We start from the raw sequence: 21,401 nt of genomic DNA, 5'->3' as shown, positions 1-21,401 counted from the left end.
TGTTGGCCCTTGCGATGAGGTGGCGACTTGTCCAGGGTGTACCCCGCCTTCCGCCCGATTGTAGCTGAGATAAGCGCCAGCGCCCCCCGCGACTATTCACTTCTTATCATTTGGAAATCTTGTTATACTGCTCTGTGCACACCTTTATTTGGATGCACACCAGAATGATTCCGGCCCCTCCTTAACTGCCCATACAGTACATGCGGGCCACGCCCTTCTTCGCAGTGTTGTAGGAATCTGTCGGGTGTAATCCCGCTCGCCATAAAAATATAATGTCGGCGTTATGTGTGCTGCCTCCTTCCTTAGTTTCTGTAAAAGCGTGCTAACCGTCAACGGGGTTATCGGGGTCGCCGTATAACAGTCTCGCCCCCGGGCTCTGGCAACCTGTGCTGCGCCACTGCACGGATCAAAACAAAGCGTGCAGTGCTTGCCTTCTGTACACAGTCACAGATTTTTATCAGCCGCGCATTAACACACACACACACACACACCCGCAGGTTAACGCGCGGCAAATCCGGTCCCGTAGCAAAATGTCAGCCGTGGCCGACGCAGAGCGGCGTGTAAACAGCTTTGCCTTAACTTCAAGAATTTTTCTAATGCCTATTAAAATTCCTCGCGTCCGCGCACTCGAGCGAGACGCGTTGACGGCGTGTGGGACGATAAGGCGGCCGGCTTTCAGGTAAGACCGAGGTGTTTTTAAGCATCGGCTCACCTTCTTTTTTTTCACCCCTCCCTCGCTCACGTGCAAAGGTCAAATATTAGCGTACCTATTTCGTGACGCAATCCAACGTTTGAACACACCCGCTGTAGTTCGTGAGCGACTTTTGACGGCTTCATAGCATTTTTGTGGAAATGTTCTCGCACGGAGACACGTTTTGATCACGATAATTGCATAGTGGCGTTGGGTTGCTGTAAAATTACACACACTTTGTTTTTCAATAAACTTTTGACTGCAAGTGTAACTTTTTATTACAATTTAGCTTCATGAATGAATGCTACATTTTTTTTGGACCACAGCCCACAAGTGAAGTGAAGTGAATTATATTTATATAGCGCTTTTCTCTAGTGACTCAAAGCGCTTTTACATAGTGAAACCCAATATCTAAGTTACATTTAAACCAGTGTGGGTAAAGTGCCTTGCCCAAGGACACAACGGCAGTAAATAGGATGGCGGACGCGGGGATCGAACCTGCAACCCTCAAGTTGCAGGCACGGCCGCTCTACCAACCGAGCTATACCGCCACAAAAAAAACGCATGTCTTTTTTAATGCATTTTTTTTTTTTTTTAATATACTGGATTCTATTGTCCAGGTGTACATATAACCAACCATATGGCTTGTGACTCAATTTTTTTACTTCATTTTGTAAAACCACATACATTTATGCAGCCCTCGTGCGGTTGTACAATGGCTGACATTTCCTTTTTACAACATTTGACTTATGCGTTTTGAGCATGCTTTATGGCATGGGTGTCAAACTCTGGCCCGCGGGCCAAATTTGGCCCGCCGTGTAATTTCATTTGGCCCTTGAGGCAATAATAAGTTCAATCAATCAATCAATGTTTACTTATATAGCCCTAAATCACTAGTGTCTCAAAGGGCTGCACAAACCACTACGACATCCTCGGTAGGCCCACATAAGGGTAAGGAAAACTCACACCCAGTGGGACGTCGGTGACAATAATGACTATGAGAACCTTGGAGAGGAGGAAAGCAATGGATGTCGAGCGGGTCTAACATGATACTGTGAAAGTTCAATCCATAATGGATCCAACACAGTCGCGAGAGTCCAGTCCAAAGCGGATCCAACACAGCAGCGAGAGTCCCGTTCATAGCGGAGCCAGCAGGAAACCATCCCAAGCGGAGGCGGATCAGCAGCGCAGAGATGTCCCCAGTTAACATTAAGTTAACATTAGAGCTGGCCCGCCGGTATTATACATTGGCTGTATCACCGCATTCAACGCTAATTCTCATACTTGCCAACCCTTCCGATTTTTCCAGGTGAATCCCGAATTTCAGTGCCTCCCCCGAAAATCTCCCTTGGCAACCATTCTGCCGAATTTCCACCCGGACAACAATATAGGAGGCATGCCTTAAAGGTACTGTTTTTAGCATCCTTTACACGTCCGCTTTTCCTCCATACAAACAGCGTGCCGGCCCAGTCACGTAATATATGCAGCTTCTACACACACACACACAAGTGAATGCAAGGCATACTTGGTCACACTGAGGGTGGCCGTATAAACAACTTTAACACTGTTACACCACACTGTGAACCCACACCAAACAAGAATGACAAACACATCTCGGGAGAACATCCGCACCGTAACACAACACAAATACCCCGAACCCCTTGCAGCACTAACTCTTCCAGGACGCCACAATATACATCCCCCGCTACCAACAAAACTCAATTTTGCATGTCACTATAAAGTTATATAAGGCTTCCTTTTTCAATATTCAATGCGAAACTTGTTTGGGTCCCTGTTAAAAGGTTAAGTTGTTCAACTTTGGCCCGCGGCTTTGTTCAGTGTAGAATTTTGGCCCACTCTGTATTTGAGTTTGACACCCCTGCTTTATGGAGTTGTATACCTATTAGAACATAAATTACATGCTTCTATCACAATGCAATTGTACTGGCATACCTAATAATATGGCTTGTGACTCAAATCTGAGTATATCTTCTGGTAAAACCACAACTGCTCTTGTATATTAAACAGTTATGTCCAGTTTCTGGTAAACGGAATTTTACATACGTTTGAAAAAAAAACAAAAAAAAAACATGCAATGATCACAATATGCAGACTAAATTCTGAGTATAATATTTGGTAAAACCACAACTGTTCTTGTATATTAAACTGTTACGTCCAGTTTGTGGTAAATGGAATTTTACATAAGTTAAAAAAAAAATAAAAAAAACCCGATGCAATGATCACAAAATGCAGACGTATAACAATGTGACCTGTAGGACATCATTAACCTGCTTTTATCACAATGCCAGTGTACTAGTGTACCTAATATTTTGACTATATTTGACATAGCCCTTGAGACATTTGTGATCAAGTGCTATATAAATAAACTTGGATTGATTGACTTGTGAGTAAAATTTTATTACTTTTTCTTGTAAAAAAGCTTGGTACCGCTCATGCATAAAAACTGTTTCATTTTATAGTATAGGCTATAAATCACTTCATTTATCCATCCATCCATTTTCTATTGCTTATTCCCTTTGGGGTGGCGGGGGGCGCTGGTGCCTATGTCAGCTACAATCGGGCAGAAGGTGGCGTACACCCTGGACAAGTCGCCACCTCATCGCAGCCTTCATTTATTTGTTGTAAATAAATAACTTATAAAAACATGTAATATCCATCCATCCATTTTCTACCGCTTATTCCCTTTGGGGTGGCGGGTGGAGCTGGCACCTATCTCAGCTACAATCGGGCGGAAGGCGGGGGTACACCCTGGACAAGTCGCCATCTCATCGCAGCCTTCATTTATTTGTTGTAAATAAATAACTTATAAAAACATGTGATATCCATGCATCCATTTTCTACCGCTTATTCCCTTTGGGGTGGCGGGGGGCACTGGCACCTATCTCAGCTACAATCGGGCGGAAGGCGGGGGTACACCCTGGACAAGTCGCCACCTCATCGCAGCCTTGATTTATTTATTGTAAATAAATAACTTGTAAAAACATGTGATAATTGTATGGAAATGTATTGTGTATTTATCATTCATTTTGATACAGTATTGACACAAATATTTGAATACATACAGTTATTTAATGTTTTCCTATTATTTTTGCCTTATTTTTGTGGATTTTTTTTCCCCAATCACACACTTTGCATTGTGGGAAAAATCCAGTCTATTCAATCCTAGATTGTGCAAGTGTGCTCGGTATTGTGAACTCCATCCATCCATCTGTTTTCTACCGCTTATTCCCTTTGGGGTGGCGGGGGGCGCTGGTGCCTATCTCAGCTACAATCGGGCGGAAGGCGTCATTCACCCTGGACAAGTCGCCACCTCATCGCAGATCACTTAATTTATTTATTGTAAATAAATAACATATAAAAACATGCAATAATTGTATGGAAATGTATTGTGTATTTATGATTCATTTTGATACGGTATTGACACAAAAATTAGAATGCATACAGTTATTTAATGTTTTCCTATTATTTTTGCGGATTTTTTTTCCCCAACCACACACTTTGCATTGTGGGAAAAATCCAGTCTATTCAATCCTAGATTGTGCAAGTGTGCTCAGTATTGTGAACTCCATCCATCCATCTGTTTTCTACCGCTTATTCCCTTTGGGGTGGCGGGGGGCGCTGGTGCATATCTCAGCTACAATCGGGCGGAAGGCGCCATTCACCCTGGACACGTCGCCACCTCATCGCAGCCTTCATTTATTTGTTGTAAATAAATAACTTATAAAAACATGTAATATCCATCCATCCATTTTCTACCGCTTATTCCCTTTGGGGTGGCGGGTGGAGCTGGCACCTATCTCAGCTACAATCGGGCGGAAGGCGGGGGTACACCCTGGACAAGTCGCCACCTCATCGCAGCCTTCATTTATTTATTGTAAATAAATAACTTGTAAAAACATGTGATAATTGTATGGAAATGTATTGTGTATTTATCATTCATTTTGATACGGTATTGACACAAAAATTAGAATGCATACAGTTATTTAATGTTTTCCTATTATTTTTGCCTTATTTTTGTGGATTTTTTTCCCCCAACCACACACTTTGCATTGTGGGGAAAAATCCAGTCTATTCAATCCTAGATTGTGCAAGTGTGCTCGATATTGTGAACTCCATCCATCCATCTGTTTTCTACCGCTTATTTCCTTTGGGGTGGCGGGGGGCGCTGGTGCATATCTCAGCTACAATCGGGCGGAAGGCGTCATTCACCCTGGACAAGTCGCCACCTCATCGCAGATCACTTAATTTATTTATTGTAAATAAATAACTTATAAAAACATGTAATAATTGTATGGAAATGTATTGTGTATTTATGATTCATTTTGATACGGTATTGACACAAAAATCTAGAATGCATACAGTTATTTAATGTTTTCCTATTATTTTCTTGTTTTTGCCTTATTTTTTGTGGATTTTTTTTCCCCAACCACACACTTTGTCGGAAAAATCCAGTCTATTCTATCCTAGATTGTGCAAGTGTGCTCAGTATTGTGAACTCCCCATCCATTTTCTACCGCTTATTCCCTTTGGGGTCGCTGGTGCCTATCTCAGCTACAATCGGGCGGAAGGCGGTGTACACCCTGGACAAGTCGCCACCTTATCGCAGCCTTGATTTATTTATTGTAAATAAATAACTTATAAAAACATGTGATATATGTATGGAAATGTATTGTGTATTTATCATTCATTTTGATACAGTATTGACACAAAATCTAGAATGCATACAGTTATTTAATGTTTCCCTATTATTTTCTTGTTTTTGCCCTTTTTTTTGCGGATTTTTTTTCCCCAATCACACACTTTGTGGGAAAAATCCAGTCTATTCAATCCTAGATTGTGCAAGTGTGCTCAGTATTGTGAACTCCATCCATCCATCCATCCATTTTCTACCGCTTATTCCCTTTGGGGTCGCTGGTGCCTATCTCAGCTACAATCGGGCGGAAGCCGGCGTACACCCTGGACAAGTCGCCACCTCATCCTAGCCTTGATTTATTTATTGTAAATAAATAACTTATAAAAACATGTGATATATGTATGGAAATGTATTGTGTATTTATCATTCATTTTGATACAGTATTGACACAAAAATTAGAATGCATACAGTTATTTAATGTTTCCCTATTATTTTCTTGTTTTTGCCTTATTTTTTGTGGATTTTTTCCCCAAACCACACACTTTGCATTGTGGGAAAAACCCAGTCTATTCAATCCTAGATTGTGCAAGTGTGCTCAGTATTGTGAACTCCATCCATCCATTTTCTACCACTTATTCCCTTTGGGGTCGCTGGTGCCTACCTCAGCTACAATCGGGCGGAAGCCGGCGTACACCCTGGACAAGTCGCCACCTCATCGCAGCCTTCATTTATTTATTGTAAATAAATAACTTATAAAAACATGTGATAATTGTATGGAAATGTATTGTGTATTTATCATTCATTTTGATACAGTATTGACACACAAATTAGAATACATACAGTTATTTAATGTTTCCCTATTATTTTCTTGTTTTTGCCCTTTTTTTTGCGGATTTTTTTTCCCCAATCACACACTTTGTGGGAAAAATCCAGTCTATTCAATCCTAGATTGTGCAAGTGTGCTCAGTATTTTGAACTCCATCCATCCATCCATCCATCCATCCGTCCATCCATCCGTTTTCTAGCGCTTATTCCCTTTGGGGTCGCGGGGGGCGCTGGTGCATATCTCAGCTACAATCGTGCGGAAGCCGGCGTACACCCTGGACAAGTCGCCACCTCATCGCAGCCTTCATTTATTTATTGTAAATAAATAACTTATAAAAACATGTGATAATTGTATGAAAAGGAATTGTGTATTTATGATTCATTTTGATACAGTATTGACACGAAAATTAGAATACATACAGTTATTTAATTATTCCCTATTATTTTCTTGTTTTTGCCTTATTTTTTGTTGCATTGTGGGAAAAATCCAGTCTATTCTGTCCTAGATTGTGCAAGTGTGCTCGGTATTGTGAACTGTAATTCTAAATGTTTAATAAATATTATTTTTAATGAATATTATGCATGCAAACCCTTGTGAACATGCATAATATTTATTAAAGATAATATTTATTATTTAGCCCTGCGATGAGGTGGTGACATGTCCAGGTTGTACACCGCCTTCCGCCCAATTGTAGTTGAGATGGGCACCAGCGACCCCAAAGGGTAGAAAATGGATGGGTGGATTTATTATTTATTAAAAATGTATTTAATATTCATTATTTTATTTTAAAAATGCAACTCTAGCCCTGGATCTAATGAGAGTCTGCAGGTCCCTGAACGCACCGCGGTCTATGAGACACGTATTTTTTTATTATTAATTTAATTTTTTTAAATGCATAAAATGCACTTGAGAGAACATTTAATGGGTCGAGGTGGAAGAAGGAAGCGTGTTGTACCTGCGAGGCCAGGACGTGTTGCTGCAGATGGAAGGGCAGGCCCGGAGCTCCAGCCAAGCTCTGCGGGGAGGACGCCATGCTGCTGGTGTCCATGGTGCTCACCCCTCCCGTGGACACGGCCGCCAGCAGAGGCCCCATCCCCGCGGCCATGTTTGAGAAGGCGCCCCCCATGTTGAACTGGCCCGGGTGGAGGAGGAACGAGTGCGCGCCGCCTAAGTGGTTGAAAAACTGCTGTCCCGTCAGCCCGCTGGGAAATCCGAAGTTGGGCAGGTGGCTGTGGCCCATGTGGGCGCCCTCCGTCTGCACGCTCAGAGGCACGAACGAGTCCTTGCCCAGCGGCCGGCAATCGTCCTCCTTGGCCGGATCCAAACTCGGGCTCTTCACGTCCTCCCCGGAGCGAGTCGTGCTGGAGATGACGGTGACGGGGCTGTGTCGCGAGTCCGAGCGGCCTCGCTCTGTCCTCGGGCTGCCGTCACGGGTTCGCCCGCTGGGGTCTCCGGCGACGCCCCCTCCCCCTAGTCCTCCTACTCCTCCTCCCCCGAACAGGTGGCTCTTCGCCGGGCTCGCCTCGTGATCTTTGCCGTCCTCCGTCGTGGTGGAGATCTTGCTGGAGTCGGCGCCGTCTTTGACGTGGCCATCTTTGCTCTCGTCGTCACTGTCCTCGTCGCTGTCGCAGAAGTCTTAAAAAAAAAAAAAAAAAAAAAAAGTTTATAATCTTTTAACACCTCGGTAAATCCTCAATAATCTGATTAATTAGCTCTTAATGATAACGACACTAAAGTCATCACTTTTTTTTTTTTAAAGTTTGTCAGGCTTTGACCTCATTATTGAAAATTATATTTATATAGCGCTTTTTCTCGGGTGACTCAACACCTAATTTTTACATTTAAACCAGTGTGGGTGGCACTGGGAGCTAAAGTGTCTTGCCCAAGGACACAACGGCAGTGACTAGGATGGCGGAAGCGGGGATTGAACCTCGAACCCTCAAGTTGCTGGCACGGCCGCTCTACCAACCCCATTTATTATTAAAACATACAACAATAAAAAAAACGTGAATAATCCAGACGATGTTAATTAAAATAATACTTCATGCTCTAAAACCTTCATTGGATGAGTAAAAACAGTGTTTTTCATATTTATATTAATACTCTGACACCTGCGTCTTCATAGTTATTTTAACAACATTTTGGGTAAATTTTTTTCAACCCAACTTTTACGTTGAATTATTTAACCAAAAAGGTGGGTTATGATAGTTTAATGTCGGGTTATTCCCAACTTAAGTATTTGCTTTGATTTTGATTACTTTTATTAGTAGATTGCACAGTACAGTACATATTTTGTACAATTGACCACTAAATGGTAACACCTGAATACGTTTTTCAACTTGTTTAAGTCGGGATCCACGTTAATCAATTTATGGGTTGAATTATTTAACCCAAAACTTGAGTTATGATAATTTAATGTTGGGTTATTCCCAACCAAACTATCGGGTTTAATTACTTAACCCAAAACTTGAGTTATGATAACTTATGTTGGGTTATTCCCAACCAAACTATCGGGTTGAATTATTTAACCCAAAACCTGAGTTATGATAACTTAATGTTGGGTTATTCCCAACCAAACTATCAGGTTTAATTACTTAACCCAAAACTTGAGTTATGCTAACTCAATGTTGGGTGATTGCAAATAATGTTAATGAGATTAATCCATAATAAAATTCCCTTAAAAAAAAGTAAGTTTTTAATACAAAAAAAAGCCTTTTACCCAAAAAAGTGTTACTCGTTGAAAAACAACTCGAAAATGGTTCATAATTTTAAAAACCCAGAAGTTTAGTTAAAATAATACCCAATTCCAAAGGCAAGATCTTAATTGTGTTTTATGTGTACATTAAGGTGGACGGGTGTACCTAATATTTTGGCTTGTGACTACCATATAAAAATTAGTTGCATGTACGTATACAAAATGTCTCTTTTTTGTTCATCTTAAAACTGAATGCCACGGTATGTAGTAATAACATATTTATCTTACTGCATTTTGTTATTTTATTGTAAATATTGTAATTCCTGTGAGAGTTAAGAGGTTTTCTGAGCAAAATTGTCTTTAATTATTGTCTGTAATTGTTTCTTGTGTAACTTGTACTGTATTGTGGTCATTTTAAATGTATGCGGTCCCCCTTGAAAACGAGATGCTGCATCTCAAGGGATTATCCACTAATAAATTCAAATAAAATTTAAATTATTACGTGTAATAGTTCATGTACATTTTATATAACTCAGGCATTGATATTATCTCTAAAAAGGCACATATTTTTGATACAACTCATTAGATTAGTGGAAAAACTGATCTGCATGATCATATATTTTAATTAGTACGTTTTTGTATCACCCATGTGCTCACAAAAGCATTATTTTGTGTTTTTACACATGTTATTGGGGCAGGTGTACCTAATTTTGTGGCGTGTGACTATTCAACTCCAACACATACACATTTTGGTTTCCATACATTTATAATGTGCACTATTCCATTTTATATCACCCAAGTACTTTCTCGGGCATTTTTATTTGTAATTTTTCAAATAAAAAACTGTGCATACAACTTTTAAAAACGGTTTTAAATTGTGCATATTAATATTTTCATTTTGTGTATACCCCACCTGCATTATCTGTAAAAAGGCATGACACAACTCAAAAACACTCTCATGCATTTTCGTACATTACCATGAATACTAATTCATGTAATACATACTGAAATTATCTTATCGTGTTTTTTGTGTACGTGAGTTTGGGCAAGTGTACCTAATATTGTGGCTTGTGACTAAAACCTCAGCATGCTTTCTCGGCCATAAAATGGCATTTTCCCCCGAACAACTCATTACATTTGAAAAAAAATATTCTTAAGTATATATATATATATTTGCTCTAAAAGTATCACCCAAATGCCAATGACATTATCTTATGTTATTTTGCATACATTCACACTAAAGAATTCTGGGTTATTTTGATAACCCAATGTATGAGTTGCGACTGTTGGGTTACATTTTGGAGTTATTTTTATGAACAGCAATCAATTTTTGAGTTATAAAGGTATTATTTTAACTCAATTTCTGGGTTTTTAAAAACTATGAACCATTTTGGGGTTGTTTTTGAATGAGTAATGCATTTTTGGGTAAAAGGTAGTTTTTTTTAAATTAATAAAGTACTTTTTTCTCTCATTAACATTATTTACAATCATACTTCTTATGTACATGAAAATATTTAAGCATGCTGTATAGGACTACTATGACCATACACGGCAGTTCTTGTTAAATAAATGTCACTCATATCTTGCTTTTGAGTATATTATAATAGAATACAAATAATTTTGGTCTACAAACCAGTAGTAAAATGTATCATTTTTAACCAACTATAGGGTCAAGGCGCGCTAAATTGCGCAACCCAACAGTTGGGTTTGGAATAACCCAACATTGTAGTGAGCATAACTCATCTTTGGTGTTAAATACATTCAACCCAATAGTTGGGTTATGAATCGACAAACATTGAGTTAGCATAACTCAACTTTTTGGTTAAATAATTCAACGCGAAAGCTGGGTGGGAAACAAATTAACCCAAAATGTTGAGTTAAAATAACCCAAATAAGGGGTTAGTCCTTTTCTGAACCAGCAGTTGGGTTATTTTTTTAACCCAACATTCTTTAGTCTGTTGCTTAATAGTGGCTTGTATCTAAAACTTCAACTTGTGCATGTTTTTTTTTACATGTGCATATTTACAACGTCAGTACAATGCATTATCTCACACGTGGCCATAACTGTCTTTACAAATGTTGTGTACTTACAGTGCAGATATGGTCTACACACTAAAAAATGTTGGGTTAAAAAAAATAACCCAATTTTGACCCAACTGTGTGTTCAGAAAAGGACGAACCCCTTATTTGAGTTATTTTAACTCAACATTTTGCGTAAATATTTTTCAACCCAACTTTTGCATTGAACCCAAAAGTTGAGTTATGCTAACTCCATGTTTGTTGATTCATAACCCAACAATTGGGTTGAGTTTATTCAACACAAAAGCTGAGTTATGCTCACTACAATGTTGGGTTAGTCCAAACCCAACTATTGGGTTGCGCAATTTAGCGCACCTTGACCCAATTGTTGTTTGAAAATGATACATTTTACTGCTGGTTTGTCCTACTCCTTCCCAACTACTGATCAAAATGATTTTTATTCCATTAAAATCGACATCCATTGCTTTCCTCCTCTCCAAGGTTCTCATAGTCATCATTGTCACCGACGTCCCACTGGCTGTGAGTTTTCCTTGCCCTTATGTGGGCCTACCGAGGATGTCGTAGTGGTTTGTGTTGTGGTTTGTGCAGCCCTTTGAGACACTAGTGATTTAGGGCTATATAAGTAAACATTGATTGGTTGATTGATAAAATATACTCAAAAGCAATATAAGAGTGACCCGATTCATGCGGTTGAATTATTTAACCAAAAAGTTGAGTTACGATAACTTTAATGTTGGGTTATTCTCAACCAAACTATCGGGTTGAATTATTTAACCCAAAACTGGAGTTATGCGAACTCACTGTTGGGTGAATGCAAATAATGTTAATTAGATTCATCCATAAGAAAATTACCTAAAAGAAAAAAGTTACTTTTTAATTAAAATATGTCTTTTACCCAGAAATTGAGTTCAAATAATACACTTATAACAACAACAACAAAAAGATTGCTATTCATAAAAATACCTCCAAAATTTAACCCAACACTAGCAACCCATAAATTGGGTTGTCAAAATACTCCAGTATTTTTGAGCGTGTGTAGGTGTGCGCATGCGTGTCTTTACATTCAAAATAAAGGCGGAATATCAACAAATACATATAAATGTTATAATATTTCCAGCATGCAATGACAACTATTGCATCTGCGTTTAATGAACCCGCGGTTTTTATTTTTTATTTTGCAACAGCCTTCTCAACTTTACAACACGTTTTAATTTGCAGCAGACAAACCCTGCATTGTTTGTAGTGTTTCTTTCGTCCACTTTTGCAGCTTCCAAACGTTTTTATAAACTTTTTTTTTTTTTTTACATGGCCGAGTACCTTTCAGGTGTGGGGGCCCCACGGTCGACACGGCGGGGGAGGAGGCCTGCCCGAAGCATTTGAAGGGGGCCTGCTCTCCCGAGGAGTCGTCCGAAGCTCCGTTCTCCTTCTTCTGCTGCTCCTCGTAGGAGCGAATGGACTGCAGGGCCAATTGTTTCCTGCACACACACAACAATTATCCCCCATTTTATTTAGCGCCTATAGGTGCATGCGTTGCCATGGTGACCCCACACCGTCCATTCCCACTGCAGTATAAAAAGCAAGCTAATTAATTAAATGTGCTCCAAATAGCAGCGAGTTTGTTTTTTTTATATTTGCAGCGTGCACACCCTCGGGGTTCATTTTGAGGCCTATTTAATCTAACTAATAAGATTTTTTTTTTTTTTTTTTTTAATTTTGCAAGGGTGGGGGTGGGCATGCTTACCTTTTTTCCCTGCACAAGTAACTTGAAGTGCACACTTTTTAAAATGACATTTTTTTTAATTAAATATCACATTTAGCATCATATACCAATGAAATAAGTATATATGCATATTTTTTTTAATGAAAATACAATGTTTGGCTCCCCTTATAGCAACCAAAATATTACAAACAGCCCCCATTATGATGCAGTGCACACTCATTAAAACGACATGTTTTTTTAATTTAAATTCACATTTAGCACCATATATCTATCAAATAGGTATATATGCATCATTGTTTAAATGAAAATACAATGTTTTCCTCCCCTTATAGCAACCAACATATTAGAAACACCCCTCATTATGATGCAGTGCAAATTTTTTTTTTAAATGACACATTTTTTAAAATTTACATATCACTTTTAGCACCATATATCCATCAAATATCTATATATGCATTATTTTTTAGATTAAAATACGTTATGCTCCCCTTATAGCAACCAACATATTAGAAACACCCCTCATTATGATGCACTCCACACCTTTTTTTTAAAATGACACATTTTTTTAAATTTACATATCACTTTTAGCACCATTTATCTATCAAATATGTATATATGCATCATTTTTTAAATGAAAATACAACTTTTTCCTCCTGTTATAGCAACCAACATATTAAAAACACCCCTCATATGATGCAGTCCACACTTTTTTTTTAAATGACACATTTTTTAAAATTGACGTATCACTTTTAGCACCATATATCCATCAAATAGGTATATATGCATAATTTTTTAAAGGAAAATACAATCTTTTCCTCCCGTTATAGCAACCAACATATTAAAAACACCCCTCATTAAGATGCAGTGCACACTTTTTTTTAAAATGACACATTTTTTCAAATTTACATATCACTTTTAGCACCATTTATCTATCAAATATCTATCCATGCATTATTTTTTAGATTAAAATACGTTTTGCTCCCCTTATAGCAACCAACATATTAAAAACACCCCTCATTATGATGCAGTGCACACTTTTTTTTTAAATGACACATTTTTTTAAATTTACATATCACTTTTAGCACCATATATCTATCAAATATCTATATATGCATTATTTTTTAGATTAAAAAACGTTTTGCTCCCCTTATAGCAACCAACATATTAGAAACACCCCTCATTAAGATGCAGTGTACACTTTTTTAAAACGACATATACATATCACATTTAGCACCACATATCTATCAAATATGTATATATGCATAATTTTTTAAATGAAAATACAATCTTTTCCTCCCGTTATAGCAACCAACATATTAGAAACACCCCTCATTATGATGCAGTGCACACTTTTTTTTTAAATGACACATTTTTTAAAATTTACATATCACTTTTAGCACCATATATCCATCAAATATCTATATATGCATTATTTTTTAGATTAAAAAACGTTTTGCTCCCCTTATAGCAACCAACATATTACAAAACAGCCCTCATTAAGATGCAGTGTACACTTTTTTAAACGTCAAATTTCTTTTAATTTAAATATCACATTTAGCACCACATATCTATCAAATAGGTATATATGCATATTTTTTTTAATGAAAATACAATGTTTTGCATAATTTTTAAAATGAAAATACCATGTTTTCCTCCCCTTATAGCAACCAACATATTAAAAACACCCCTCATTATGATGCAGTCCACACTTTTTTTTTAAAATGACACATTTTTTTAAATTTACATATCACTTTTAGCACCATATATCTATCAAATAGGTATATATGCATAATTTTTTAAATTAAAATAGAATCTTTTCCTCCCGTTATAGCAACCAACATATTAGAAACACCCCTCATTATGATGCAGTCCACACTTTTTTTAAAAAATGACACATTTTTTAAAATTTACATATCACTTTTAGCACCATATATCTATCAAATATCTATATATGCATTATTTTTTAGATTAAAATACGTTTTGCTCCCCTTATAGCAACCAACATATTAGAAACACCCCTCATTAAGATGCAGTGCACACTTTTTTAAAACGACATATAAATATGACATTTAGCACCATATATGTTTACCTTTTTTCCCGTCGACCATTGCCTGTGTCACGGAAGCCTTTGGCAAAAGGGTTATGGTCAATTTTAAGCTGAGTTATCTGCAAAAAAAAAAAAAAAATTAAAAACGATGCAATTTTAGAATGCCACTCATAAATTACAAACATGCACATGCGTGTCTGTGTTTGCGTGGACTTTTTTTTCTCTCTCTTTTCTTCACACACCCTTCCAGTCTGAAGACGTGTTTCCATTGCAAACTGGTGCCATCATTTCTCACATATCAAAGAGTCCTGATGATTTTTTTGATTGGATTTCATGTATCACCACGGAAGGGGAGCAACACACACACACACACACACACTCACACACACAATGCAACCACGCAGCGTGTAGTGTGACACGAAAAGCCTTTTCTGTTTCTCCATTCATGCATACTCGGAGCCTTCTTCTCCCCCCCCTTCATTTTTCAACCCCCCTACCAATTTTTTTTTTTTTTTTTGCACATGCATACAGTGTGACGTGTGATTGTGTATGCGTGTGTGTGGGTGTGTGTGTCAAATCCCTTCCACGTGATTTAAAATGTAAAGAAAAAAACCCTGCACAAGTAACTTGAATTTTTCATGACGACAAATCGACCCTCCATGAACATTTTGCATGCAACAAGCCCATAAGAATTTTTTCCCCCCCAATATTTCTCATTTTTAATATTTTTTTTTTTTTGGTCCTTACTTTGTCGTTCTGATAAGCAGTCACCGCGATGAAGTCCGTCTCCGGGAAGACGTACGTCCTGAAGGTGCTGTAAGGCAGCTTGAGGATGTCGTTCGCCCTCACGATGTGAAAGCGAGGCTGATATTTGTGCATGGAGTTCAGTATGGTCTGCAGGACACATGGCAAAAAAAACAAAAACACCGTAAAAAAAACCCTGTTGGTATCATTTAAATCACATCCTGTTGGGAAAACAAAGTGCATGTGTAAATACATACACATGATTACGTCATCACTCATTGCATTGTCATTATTCTCTGCAGCCACATCGACGTTGCACATTTTTAAAAACTGCACTTTTACCCCATTAAAATGTCATATTTAAACAAACACATTTTCAAATAAATGTCACATTTCGCCACAATAATGCAGCTAAATCCGGCTGACATAATGTTAAAAACACCTGCCGTATGATAGCATCGACATTTTTTTTTTTAAACTAAATATATGTTTTTTTAGTTTCATTAAAAAAAAAACATGTTTGAACTCCTCACCCTTTTAAATTTCATCAGGCAAAATATTACAAAACAAATTGCACATTTCTAAAACGACATATTTGTAATTTAAATGTCACTTTATGCACTGTATGAATATATAAATCATATGCAGTATATACACACACACACATATATATATACATACATATATAAATATATATTATCATTATTATTAAAATGTAATTAATTGCCCTGTTATAACCTAAAATATTAGAAAAAGCTCTCAGTATGATGCACTGCACACTTCTGAAAACTACCAAAATTAAATAAAATCTTCCCTTTTGCACCATATATGTATATTTCAATGGAAATGTAAGGATTTGCCGAAGCGACAACAACTTTAGAAACACTTCAGTACGATGCACGAGCTGCTACTTTTTAAAACGACATATTTTTTTTCCAATTTAGATATCACATTTAGCACGATATATCAATCAAAGAGGTATACATGCGTACTTTTTAAAATGAAAATACAATATTTTGCTCCCCTTATAGCTACCAAACTATTAGAAACAGCCCTCATTACGATGCAGAGCACACTCATTAAAAGGACATATTTGTTTTATATAGATATCACATTTAGCAACATACATCTATCAAATAGGTATATATATGCATAATTAAAAAAAAATGAAAATACAATGTTTTGCTCCCCTATAGCAACCAAAATATTACAAACAGCCCTCATTAGGATGCAGTGCAAACCTCTTAAAACGATTTTTTTTTTAATCAAATATCACATTTAGCATCATATACCTATCAAATAGGAATATATGCATCTTTTTTATTAAATGAAAATACAATTTTTTTCTCCTCTTTATAGCAACCAAAATATTAGAAACAGCCCCCATTAGGATGCAGTGCACACTTTTGAAAATTACTTTTTTTTTTTAAATTAAATATCACATTTAGCATCATATACCTATAGAATATGTATATATGCATCATTTCTTAAATGAAAATACAATGTTTGGCTCCCCTTATAGCAACTAAAATATTAGAAACAGCCCCCATTATAATGCAGTGCACACTCATTAAAACGACATACTTATTTTATTTAAATATCACATTTAGCACCATATATCAATCATAAAGACATGCATGCATTTTAAAATGAAAATACAATATTTTGCTCCCCTTATAGCAACCAAAATATTGGAAACACCCCCCCCCCCATTATGATGCAGTGCACACTTATTAAAACGACATATTTTTTTCATTTATATATCACGTTTAGCAACATATATCTATCAAATAGGTATATATGCATCATTTTTTGAATAAAAATACAATGTTTTCCTCCCCTTATAGCAACCAACATATTAGAAACACCCCTCGTTATGATGCAGTGCCACTTTTTTTTTTAAATGACACATTTTTTTAAATTTACATATCACTTTTAGCATCATATATCCATCAAATATGTATATATGCATTATTTTTTCAATACAAATACGTTTTTGCTCCCCTTATAGCAACCAACATATTAGAAACAGCCCTCATTATGATGCAGTGTACACTTTTTTAAACGACATATTTCTTTTAATTTAAATATCACATTTAGCACCATACATCTATCAAATAGGTATATATATATTTGCATCATTTTTTGAATAAAAATACAATGTTTTCCTCCCCTTATAGCAACCAACATATTAGAAACACCCCTCATTATGATGCCGTGCACACTTTTTAAAACGACATCTTTATTTTAATTTAAATATCACATTTATCAAATAGGTATATATGTATATATATATATATATATATTTGCATCATTTTTTGAATACAAATACAATGTTTTCCTCCCCTTATAGCAACCAGCATATTAGAAACACCCCTCATTATGATGCAGTGCACACTTTTTAAAACGACATCTTTATTTTAATTTAAATATCACATTTATCAAATAGGTATATATGTATATATATATATTTGGATCATTTTTTGAATAAAAAAACAATGTTTTCCTCCCCTTATAGCAACCAACATATTAGAAACACCCCTCATTAAGATGCAGTGCACACTTTTTTAAAACGACATTAATAATTAAACTGTCACATTTTGCCCCACACACGCATCAAATATACAGTTTATAATATATGAGAATGCAATGTTTCCCCCCCAACCAGCTCACAGTATGATGCACTGCACATTAAAAATGCATCACCTATTTTAATTTAGCAAAACATTAGCAACATTTCAGTGTGATGCCCCCCCCCACGCGTGTTGAATTGACATTTAAAAGGAGCAACAGCAGAATTATTATAGTATTGGGTGCTACAGGTGTACTTAATATTGTGGCTGTTCAGCTTAATTATTTGTTTGGTTTAAATGTTGTTAAAATTCTAACACAGTCCTGTTATAAACATGGGGGAAAAAAAAGACATGTCAAGAATTGTCAAGGTGAAAAAGTAGGAAATAGTAAAAAATGACATACATTAGTAGAACTTACAAATCCATGCTTGTCGGAGATGTTGTTGGTCAGCTTGAGCTTGTGGAAGTTGACCACTTTGGACATCCACTGCTCGCCGGTGGCGGGGCTGTCCGGGTGGATGTACATCCTCTTGGGCATCTCCGGGTCGGCTTTGCCCGCCACCATCCAGCGGGAGTTGTGGAACTTGTACCTGCAGTCGTCCGCCGCCACGATGTCCATCAGGAGGATGTACTTGGCCTTCTTGTCCAGGCCGGTGCACCTCACTTTGAAAGGGGGGAACATCCGCCTATAAGGGGGACATTTTTATTTTATTTTAATGCACATTTTTTTTTTAAGATAAAATAACATAACAGAAAGTGCAGATGCGAGGATTAGATTTATTTTTTTGGGCGCAAATAATAATAATTCACCTTCCAGATTTGGTGATCACCATTTCGGTGCCCCGCTTGTGGAAGAGCTCCCACAGCTCCTTGGCTTCCAAGTGGACTTTGGGGTCGTCCTCCACCTCCTCCTCGGGCTCCAGGCTCTTCAGAGGCCGGAGGTGCGCGGCGGCGGCTGCGGCGGCGGCGGCGGCTGCCTGGTGGCCCAGCGAGGAGAAGTGCAGCCCGGCGTCCGCCGCTCCCCCCATCAGCTGCTCCATGATCGGCTTGCCCAGCGCGCCCGGCAGCGAGAGCGAGCCGCTGGGAGGCAGCGCCAGCGCGGGGAAGAAAGGAGGCTGGTGGCCCAGCATGGCGCTCATGGCAAAGTCCGGACCCCGGTGAGGCATAAACGGATGATACGCCATACTCGAGCCCTGGATGACTGGATCTCTCATCAGGAAGTTCATCCAAGTGCTTCGCAACCAAGTGCGCACTTAAAGGAGAGTTTGGAATTAAAAAAAAGAAGGAGGGAAGAGGAGGGTGGGTGGGGGAGGTTGGGGAAAATGTTGAAGAAGTCCTTCAAACTCGCAGGGATGATGAAGATGAGGATGTTCTCCGGCCGTGGACTTTTTTTGCTCGACGCGGACGCGCGGTGAGTGGGATCAAACCAACTCGGGCGCGTCGCCGTGCATTATTCTTCCCCGGTCAGAGCGTCGCCATTCCCGGGCACAAAATGACAAGAATAACCGAACCAAAAAAAACATAAAACAAAAAAAAAACACAACGTCCTCAATCGGCGTCTTGTGTTGAAATATTCCCCTTCCGTGTCGTTTTTTTTTTCCTCTTTTTTTTTTTTTTTTTTACGCACACTCCAGGCGCCCTCTCGGCTTTACGCGCATTTCTGGGAAGGACGCGCGCGGGGAAAGAAGTCGGAGAAGGAGAGAGAGAGAGAGAGAGTGTGGTAAGGTCCCAGCTCCGTGATTTTCCTAGCGCCTTCTGTGGCCCACAGGGCTCCACGCAGGATGGATGTGTTGCAGCCGACTCCCTTTGATTGGCTCTTTGACGCTTTCGGACCAATTGTGAGGCTCCACGGGGGCGGGGTTTTAACAGGTCCGGGTGCAGAAGGAGAAGGAGGAGGAGGAGGAGGAGGAGGGGTGGGTGCGTGGATCAGACTTGGGACTTATAAAAAAGGTGTTTGGAAAAAGGAAGAAAAAAAAAAAAGAATAAGGCATTGCATGTGAAAGTAAGCTTCAGTCCCAGTCAGTCAATCAGCGGCGGCGTGAATATGTCAGCGCGGAGCTCCGAGAGGCGCAGCGGGGCGAGGCGGCGAGCCAAGCCGGGGGAGCGACGCTCTTCCCCGGCTGGGATGTTCTCGCCTACCCGGCTGGGTCTCCGAGGCAAAACTTGTTTATTCACAACCTTTCTCCTCACAGTCCATATACGTTTTTTGTTTGTTTGTTTCTTTATGCGCACATTTTAACGATATTCCCGTGCAAACACACACATTTTCCCGCTGCAGAACAAACAGGAGTTGGAGGCGCTATAAGACAAGCTATAAAAAAATCCTTCCATTTTTTTTTTTTAACCAATTCTATTCGTCTGATCTTATCTGCAGAAGTGCCATTTCTATATTTTGAAGGCATGTCACTGGACCAGTTTTGTGTTTTTGTGCGTGTGCGCGCTATCATATCTGGCATCAAAACAGCAACAGATATTATGAATCATAACCAATCAATTGTGCGGGCATATATAGAAACACTTCCCGGCACGACTGCACCAGACCGACAATTCAATTTCAAGCATTCATGGCAGCTCACAAGTCTATTTATCACTTAGGAGGAAAAAAAGAAATGCATCTGCATGCAAATGTTAGTCTTTATTATTATCATTATTGTTATTATAAGCGCGCACTACCCTACTTTCTGCAGGCGTCCCGCCACAGTCACAATATTTATTAAAAGGTTAATCCACGGCGCGTGCACGGATATGGGAATAGATCACCTTTTTAAAGATGTTAAAGCATGCATGCGAGAATAAAATAAAAATGCACACGCAAACCCATTCAGCACCTCTTTAAAACGCTATTTACTCTAAATTCACGAGTAAACTCCAAGAGCTGTGACCACTCGGTCACCTCGGACAAACAATGGCAGGGTTCTCAGCCAAAGGGCTGAGCTTATTTTCTTTCTTCATAATATAGTATAGTTTTGCACAAATAATCCTGAGAAAGTATTGCAAATTGGCATTTTTTTAGTGTGTTGAATATAATTATCAAGTGCAAAATAACTTCATGGAAGGTTTGCCTCCTTATAAAATGTGTATGTGCCTCTTTCTGTGTGTGTATGTGTGTGTGTGTATATATATATATATATATATATATATATATATATATATATATACACACACATATGCATATATATACATGTATATATATGCATATGTATACATATGCATATATATATGTATACACACACATATATATATATATACATGTATATACACATGTATATATATGCATATATACATATATATACATATATATATATATATATATATATATGCATATATATGCATATATATACATATGCATGTATGTCTTAATTAGATTATCCAGAGAATAGTGCTCGATACCGTGGTAGAGCGATATATATG

General features: G+C 38.1%; 1 protein-coding gene across 2 annotated transcripts in view; it reads right to left on the bottom strand.

Moving 5' to 3' along the window:
• Positions 1-19,785, bottom strand: part of tbx3a (T-box transcription factor 3a) — a 25,897-nt gene extending 6,112 nt beyond the window's left edge. The window contains exons 1-6 of one of the 2 annotated variants that reach the window (XM_061875665.1): positions 18,801-19,785; positions 18,394-18,676; positions 15,421-15,567; positions 14,716-14,792; positions 12,224-12,381; positions 7,127-7,806 (exon numbers count right to left, since the gene is read on the bottom strand). In XM_061875665.1, coding sequence (XP_061731649.1) covers positions 7,127-7,806; positions 12,224-12,381; positions 14,716-14,792; positions 15,421-15,567; positions 18,394-18,676; positions 18,801-19,216 — 1,761 coding nt within the window. In that variant the 5' untranslated portion in view covers positions 19,217-19,785. The remainder of the gene's footprint in view (positions 1-7,126; positions 7,807-12,223; positions 12,382-14,715; positions 14,793-15,420; positions 15,568-18,393; positions 18,677-18,800) is intronic. The other variant, XM_061875666.1, reaches the window with a different exon arrangement.
• Positions 19,786-21,401: the final 1,616 nt, after the last annotated feature.

This window comes from Nerophis ophidion, linkage group LG17, assembly GCF_033978795.1.
Source record: "Nerophis ophidion isolate RoL-2023_Sa linkage group LG17, RoL_Noph_v1.0, whole genome shotgun sequence".
Taxonomy (NCBI): domain Eukaryota; kingdom Metazoa; phylum Chordata; class Actinopteri; order Syngnathiformes; family Syngnathidae; genus Nerophis; species Nerophis ophidion.
This window is presented reverse-complemented; position numbering and strand designations above follow the sequence as displayed.